At 47.1% G+C, this 8,094-nt stretch overlaps 1 protein-coding gene across 1 annotated transcript in view; it reads right to left on the reverse strand.

Moving 5' to 3' along the window:
• The window catches only part of KASH5 (KASH domain containing 5), a 39,297-nt gene extending 32,103 nt beyond the window's left edge, over positions 1-7,194 (reverse strand). Inside the window, exon 1 of the mRNA XM_063436727.1 lies at positions 7,115-7,194. Within this exon, the coding sequence (XP_063292797.1) occupies positions 7,115-7,121 (7 nt within the window). The 5' untranslated portion in view covers positions 7,122-7,194. The remainder of the gene's footprint in view (positions 1-7,114) is intronic.
• Positions 7,195-8,094: the final 900 nt, after the last annotated feature.

Raw genomic sequence — 8,094 nt, forward strand, 5'->3', positions numbered from 1 at the left:
GGTCACTTGGCAGATATGGATTGACACCTGTCCTCAGAGACCATGATACGCACTGACACAGAGCAGAATAGAGACTGTTCCCCCTACATAGGGTCACTTGGCAAATATGGATTGACACCTGTCCTCAGAGATCATGATACACACTGACACAGAGCAGAATAGAGACTGTTCCCCCTACATAGGGTCACTTGGCAAATATGGATTGACACCTGTCCTCAGAGATCATGATACACACTGACACAGAGCAGAATAGAGACTGTTCCCCCTACATAGGGTCACTTGGCAGATATGGATTGACACCTGTCCTCAGAAACCATGATACACACTGACACAGAGCAGAATAGAGAATGTTCCCCCTACATAGGGTCACTTGGCAGATATGGATTGACACCTGTCCTCAGAGCCCCTGATACACAAGGACACAGAGCAGAATAGGGACTGTTCCCCCTACATAGGGTCACTTGGCAGATATGGATTGACACCTGTCCTCAGAGATCATGATACACACTGACACAGAGCAGAATAGAGACTGTTCCCCCTACATAGAGTCACTTGGCACATATGGATTGACACCTGTCCTCAGAGCCCCTGATACACACTGACACAGAGCAGAATAGGGACTGTTCCCCCTACATAGGGTCACTTGGCAGGTACGGATTGACACCTATCCTAAGGATCTCTGATACACACTGACACAGAGCAGAATAAGGACTGTTCCCCCTACATAGGGTCACTTGGCAGATATGGATTGACACCTGTCCTCATAGACCTAATTGTGTAATAATGGTAATACTATTACCTATTATATAATATTGGCAGGGGTAAGGAAATTCCCTCTAAATAGATGGGTATAGGCAGAGAGTATGGAGACCGGAGTGATAAAGTGTCAGTTTTTCTGCGTTCCAGCGTGGTTGCGCATGCGCCGATCGGTCACGCGTGCGTCATGACGTATGTCGACGCGCGTGACTTGACGTGCGCATGCACAATCACGATCCCGGAAGGACAGACCGGCGAACCGGCAGATTTAAAAGGGAGAGAAGATGGGAAGAAAGAAGATGCTCCTGACGAAGTCACACAGACGAAACGCGTTGAGCAACAGCTGGGACCCTGTATTTTGGTATTAGCAGTCTCTTTTTTGTACTTTGGTTATTATTGGTTGTGCTGCATTTGTATTTTACCTAGTGCTGTTTTAATCTTCACTAGTGATTTGGTTTTTTGCCTCTTCACTTTTGTGGATCTTGCACTTTAGCATTTGCACCTTTTCATATTTATATGCACCATTGTACTTTATTGTATTGAGCTGCTATACTTAAAGGACCTGTAGCCTATTGTGGCTTTTTAGCCTATTGTGGCCCTGTACCTTCTACGGTTTGTTTGCATGTTTTGTTTAGGGTTGGAGTGACCTGTATACAGTGGCTTGCCTGCACTTGGGTCTCACCACCATTCACCCGCCCTTGTTTACTAAAGTTAAATGTATCACAGACACACAGCCACCCTTTCTCTTAGCTAGTTTCCAGAAATGCTGGATAGGTAGAAGGGCTATAAAGACTCAGAGAGGTCTAAGAAGAATCCTCTAAACTAGCCCTAATCTCCTTAAACACCTTCAATGGTGTTCTAAGCTAATGCTCAATCTAAACGTTTAGATGACTGCCTGATTTCCCATCACAGATGCTGGCTAGGAATAACAGTGTGCAAGACAAAGAGTGGGTCTAAGTGCCCATAGTGCAGTAAAGTGTCCCTAGTGAAGTGAAAAAGAGAATAACGAGCTGGCGCCCAAGAGAATAATGAGCTGGCGCCCTATCAGGGGACGTGTATATGGCATCGATTTTAGGAACCGGGAGATGGAAAAAGATGCTTGGTCGGTCCTCCTACTTCAAATTTGGGGCACTGCGCGTGCAATCTAATGTGCCACCAGATAGGAATAATACTACTTATCACACCACTCCTATCAGTTTAATCCCTGTTATGTGCCTTTTTTTTGGTTTGGTTTTTGAAGCCACAGTGCAGCACCAGAGGGCCGAAAAATATGGCATGCACACATGCCTGAAAAATTAGGTATTGTTGCAGCCGCTGCTGTATCAGCGGCCATAAAAATTGATGTTTGTTTCCCAGGCAGAAAGTGCCCTAAAACATTGCGGCTTGAACCCTAGTTGGTGGCGGATAAGTCACGCAAGTCAACCGGCATTCAGAGCTAAAATACAGCAGCGTGTGGACCATTTTTAGCCCAAGGCAGCTCATCTCATCAGGCCTTTTTTAGTCGAATGTATCGCCCACTCTCAGTCCCTTCGGGATCCATCCCTCATTCATCTTAATAAAGGTAAGGTAATCTAGACTTTTTTGACCTAGGTGACTTCTCTTCTCAGTGACAATACCTCCTCCTGCACTGAAGGTCCTTTCTGACAGGACACTTGAAGCTGGGCAGGCCAGAAGTTCTATCGCAAATTGGGATAACTCAGGCCACCGGTCAAGCCTGCACACCCAGTAGTCAAGGGGTTCATCGCTTCTCAGAGTGTCGATATCTGCAGTTAAGGCGAGGTAGTCTGCTACCTGTCGGTCGAGTCGTTCTCTGAGGGTGGATCCCGAAGGGCTGTGGCGATGCGTAGGACTTAAAAAGCTCCGCATGTCCTCCATCAACAACAAGTCTTTAAAGCGTCCTGTCCTTGCCGGCGTGGTCGTGGGAGTAGGAGGATGACTTTCACCTCTTCCCCTGTTAGATTCCCGTTGTGCTGTGACATCACCCTTATACGCTGTGTAAAGCATACTTTTTAATTTATTTTGCAAATGCTGCATCCTTTCTGACTTGTTGTAATTTGGTAACATTTCCGCCACTTTCTGCTTATACCGGGGGTCTAGTAGCGTGGACACCCAGTACAGGTCGTTCTCCTTCAGTCTTTTTATACGAGGGTCCCTCAACAGGCACGACAGCATGAAAACCCCCATTTACACAAGGTTGGATGCCGAGCTACTCATTTCCCTTTCCTCCTCCTCAGTGATCTCAATGAAGGTATGTTCTTCCCCCCAGCCACGTACAACACCACGGGTACCAGATAGGTGACAACGAGCACCCTGGGATGCCTGTTGTGGTTGGTCTTCCTCCTCCTCCTCAAAGCCACATTCCTCCTCTGACTCCTCTTCCTCACAATCCTCTTCCAGCGTTGCCGCAGGTCCAGCAAGCAATGCTGATAAGGCTGTTTCTGGTGGTGATGGTGACCACAACTCTTCCTCTTCCTCTTCATGCTCATCTACGGCCTGATCCAGCACTCTTCGCAGGGCACGCTCCAGGAAGAAAACAAATGGTATGATGTCGCTGATGGTGCCTTCGGTAAGACTGACTAGGTTTGTCACCTCCTCAAAAGCACGCATGAGCCTACAGGCAATGCGCATGAGCGTCCAGTAACGTGGCAAAAAAATTCCCAGCTCCCCAGAGGCTGTCCTAGCACACCGGTCATACAAATATTCATTAACGGCTTTTTCTTTTTGGAGCAGGCGGTCGAACATTAGGAGTGTTGAATTCCAACGTGTTGGGCTGTCGCAAATCAAGCGCCTCACTGGCATGTTGTTTCACCGCTGGATATCTGCAAAGTGCGCCATGGCCGTGTAGGAACGCCTGAAATGGCCACACACCTTCCTGGCCTGCTTCAGGACGTCCTGTAAGCCTGTGTACTTATGCACAAAGCGTTGTCCGATCAGATTACACACATGTGCCATGCACGGCACATGTGTCAACTTGCCCAACTTCAATGCCGCCAACAAATTTGTTCCGTTGTCACAAACCACTTTGCCGATATCCAGTTGCTGCGGAGTCAGCCACTTTTCCACCTGTGCGTTCACGGTGGACAGGAGTGCTTGTCCGGTGTGACTCTCTGCTTTCAAGCAAGTCAAACCCAAGACAGCATGACACTGCCGTATCCGGGATGTGGAATAGTACCTGGGGAGCTGGGGGTGTGCCGTTGATGTGGAGCAAGATGCAGCAGCAGAAGAGGACTCAGCCGAGGAGGTTATGAAAGAGGATGGAGTAGGAGGAGTAGAGGAGGTGGCAGCAGGCCTGCCTGCAAGTCGTGGCGGTGTCACCAACTCCTCTGCAGAGCCACGCATTCCATGCTTGGCAGCCGTCAGCAGGTTTACCCAATGTGCAGTGTAGGTGATATACCTGCCCTGACCATGCTTTGTAGACCAGGTATCAGTGGTCAGATGGACCCCAACACTGTGTGCCAGACATGCCAGACATGCCATTACTTTGTTTTGCACAATCGAATACAGGTTGGGGATTGCCTTTTGTGAAAAGAAATTTCGTCTGGGTACCTTCCACTGCGGTGTCCCAATAGCTACAAATTTTTTGAACGCCTCAGACTCCACCAGCTTGTATGGTAAAAGCTGGCAGGTTAATAGTTCAGACAAGCCAGCTGTCAGACGCTGGGCAAGGGGGTGACTTTCTGACATTGGCTTCTTACGCTTAAACATGTCCTTGACAGACACCTGACTGTGGGCAGATGAGCGGGAACTGCTCAAGGCGAGAGACGGAGTGGCGGATGGTTGAGAGGGGGCAAGGAGGACATCAGTGGTTGACGTGGCTGAAGATGCTGGACCAGGAGAAGAATGGCGGCTTTGAGTTTGTGTGCTGCTTGTACTCATGTGTTGATCCCATAGGCGTTTGTGATGTGCGATCATGTGCCTACGCAAAGCAGTTGTACCTAGGTGGGTGTTGGACTTCCCATGACTCAGTTTCTTTTGGCACAGGTTGCAAATGGCATCGCTGTTGTCAGAGGCAGACACACAAAAAAAATGCCACACTGCTGAGCTCTGCAATGACGGCATTCTGGTGGTGGACACAGCATGCGTTGATTGGCGTGCTGTCGGGCTGACCCTGGGTGCCGATTCATGCTGTCTGACTGTGCCACTAGCTCCTTGCGACGACCTCCCCCTGCTTCCAACTCGTCTCCTCCTCCTCTCTGTCTCCCCATATGAACTTTTGCCCTGTTCTTTTCTTGCCGAGCGGGCACCCACGTGGCATCCATGGACGCATCATCATCATCAACCGCTTCACTTGTATCTGACAACTCAGCAAAGGAAGCAGCAGCGGGTACAACATCATCATCATCACACCGTACGTCCGTGTGTAATGCTGCCTGCCTGAGATATATCCCTGTTATCTACATCCTCTGGCAATAATGGTTGCGCATCACTGATTTCTTCAAACGGATGTGTAAATAACTTCTCTGACATACCAAGTGAAGCGGCTGTGGTGCTAGTGTTGGTGGTGGCGGCAGGCGGGTGAGTGGTATCTTGAGAGGTGCCCGAAGCTAAGCTGGAGGAGGATGGTGCATCAAGGTTCCGAGTGGAAGCTGTAGAAGATTGGGTGTCCTGTGTTAGCCAGTCAACTATGTCCTCAGAACTTTTCAAGTTCAGGGTACGTGGCCTCTGAAAACTGGGCATTATTCTAGGGCAAAAGGGAATCACAGCACCACGACCACGATGGCCCCTGCGGGGTGGCCTGCCTTTGCCTGTAATTTTTTATTGGTACTATGCGTGCAAGCTGCTGTGCGACCAGATATGAGTGGCACTGTGCAGTGGCAGAGGTTGGCAGAGTACACGCTGTAGGCCTGACACACCCGCTTGAAGACAACTAACTGCTATTCAATCTATAACAGTGAAAAAAAATTGGTTGTTTTTAAATCAACGCTATTGTGACACCAGATATGAGTGGCAATGTGCACTTGCAGAGGTTGGCAGAGTACACGCTGAAGGCCTGACACCCAGATGCTTGCAGACAACTAACTGCTATTAGCTTACAGTGAAAAACTTTTTTTCTTTTTAAAGGCACGCTATTGTGACACCAGATATGAGTGGCAAAGTACACTGGCAGAGGTTGGCAGAGTACACGCTGAAGGCCTGACACCCAGACGCTTGCAGACAACTAACTGCTATTAGCTTACAGTGAAATTTTTTTTTTTCTTTTTAAAGGCACGCTATAGAGACACCAGATATGAGTGGCAAAGTACACTGGCAGAGGTTGGCAGAGTACACACTGAAGGCCTGACACGCAGACGCTTGCAGACAACGAACTGCTATTCAATCTATTACAGTGAAAAAAATGTTTTTGTTTTTAAATGCAAGCTTAAGCTACTGTGACACCAGATATGTGGTGGCACTGGGCAAGTGGGCACAGTATCCACTGTGAGCCTGACACAGAAGCTGGCAGGCAGGCAACTGCAATTACATTACACAGAAAAAAGAAAAAAAAAAAGCAGACTGATGTTCTAGCCCTAAAAAGGGCTTTTTAGGGTGCTGTCCTTACAGCAGAGATCAGATGAGTCCTTCAGGACTGTAGTGGACACTGAATACCCTAGCCTAGCTATCCATTTCCCTATCAAATGAGCAGCAGATACACTTTCCCTCCTCTATCTAAGAATGCAGCTTCAGAATGAATCTAAAATCGATGCTGTACAGGAGGTGGGAGGGTCTGGAAGGGTCTGCTGCTAATTTGCTGGAATGTGTCTGCTGACCGTGAGACACAGGGTCAAAGTTTACTCAATGATGACGAATAGGGGGCGGATCAAACCATGCATGTGTTCGCCCGCCGTGGCTAACGCGAGCGCACTATGTTCGCCAGGAACTATTCAGCAGCGAACAGTTCGGTACATCACTAGTCCTGAAGGCGGTGGAACAGCCAAACAGCTTGTCAGTGGGTCCTGTTACTATTTTTCCAAGCTTCTCAATTTAATATTATGTGTCTTGCATACTACCCTATATTGGCGTTCTATATTTTCAGAACCTAAGGGCGTCCTACAAATTTGTGGAACTATATCCAATCTGCGCAATCACCTGCTCTTGTTTTTTCATTTGTATATGTAAGTGTATTTTAGTGACTATACACTAAGGTGTTTTTTGCTGCATGCTATATTATTAGCACATTTCTTGATTAGCGCCACCCCTTTTTCTTTCTATCTCTTACTATTGATGGTACCTTAGGGGCCAGACTTAGTGCGATTGTTGGAAGGTATGTATTATATATATATATATTATTTTATTTTTAAAGCCAACAGCCGGCCCGGGACATTTGTCCTTTTAGACCCTTTGCTAGCCTAGACTGTCTGTGCTACAATTAAAAACATACTGTCCATTTTAGCTTGCAGTTCTTGTCCTTGATCTTTAACAAAGATGTTGTCACGATCTTTCCTTGTCTACAGATCTTTGCCTTCTATTATGCAAGTCCTAAAATAACAAAATAGACAAGTGAGTGTAATGTATAGAATCAAATTTTGCCACAGTCAAAAAGACAACAAGGCATTTCATAAAATTTACGATATTAATAATAAATAGACTTTGAAGTTAAAGTGTTACTCCAAGCACCATGACCACTTCAAGGATTTTAAATGAGTATGGTGCTTGGAGGCATTACGTGCAACATTTCAGTTTGAAATGCTACACATAGACTTAAAGCACTTTGCAGCTAGAAGTTACATAGTTACATAGCTGAAAAGAGACTTGAGTCCATCAAGTTCAGCCTTCCTCACATATGTTTTTGCTGTTGATCCAAAAGAAGGCAAAAAATCTAGTATGATGCGCTTCCAGTTTTGCAACAACCTAGGAAAAAGTTCCTTCTTGACCCCAAAATGGCAGTCAGATATCTCCGTGGATCAAGCAGCTATTACCCCACTAATTAGAAATTATATCCCTGTATATGTTATGTTTTTGGAAGTATTTATCCAATTGCTGTTTAAAGGACCACTCTAGGCACCCAGACCACTTCAGCTTAATGAAGTGGTCTGGGTGCCAGGTCCAGCTAGGGTTAACTAATTGTTTTATAAACATAGCAGTTTCAGAGAAACTGCTATGTTTATCAATTAGTTAAGCCTTCCCCCTAATTCTCTAGTGGCTGTCTCACTGACAGCCGCTAGAGGCGCTTGCGTGATTCTCACTGTGAAAATCACAGTGAGAGCACGCAAGCGTCCATAGGAAAGCATTATGAATGCTTTCCTATGTGACCGGCTGAATGCGCGCGCAGCTCTTGCCGCGCGTGCGCATTCAGCCGACGGGGAGGAACGGAGGCGGAGAGGAGGAGGAGAGCTCCCCGCCCAGCGCTGGAAAAAGGTA

Source organism: Pelobates fuscus, chromosome 11 (genome assembly GCF_036172605.1).
Source record: "Pelobates fuscus isolate aPelFus1 chromosome 11, aPelFus1.pri, whole genome shotgun sequence".
Classification (NCBI taxonomy): domain Eukaryota; kingdom Metazoa; phylum Chordata; class Amphibia; order Anura; family Pelobatidae; genus Pelobates; species Pelobates fuscus.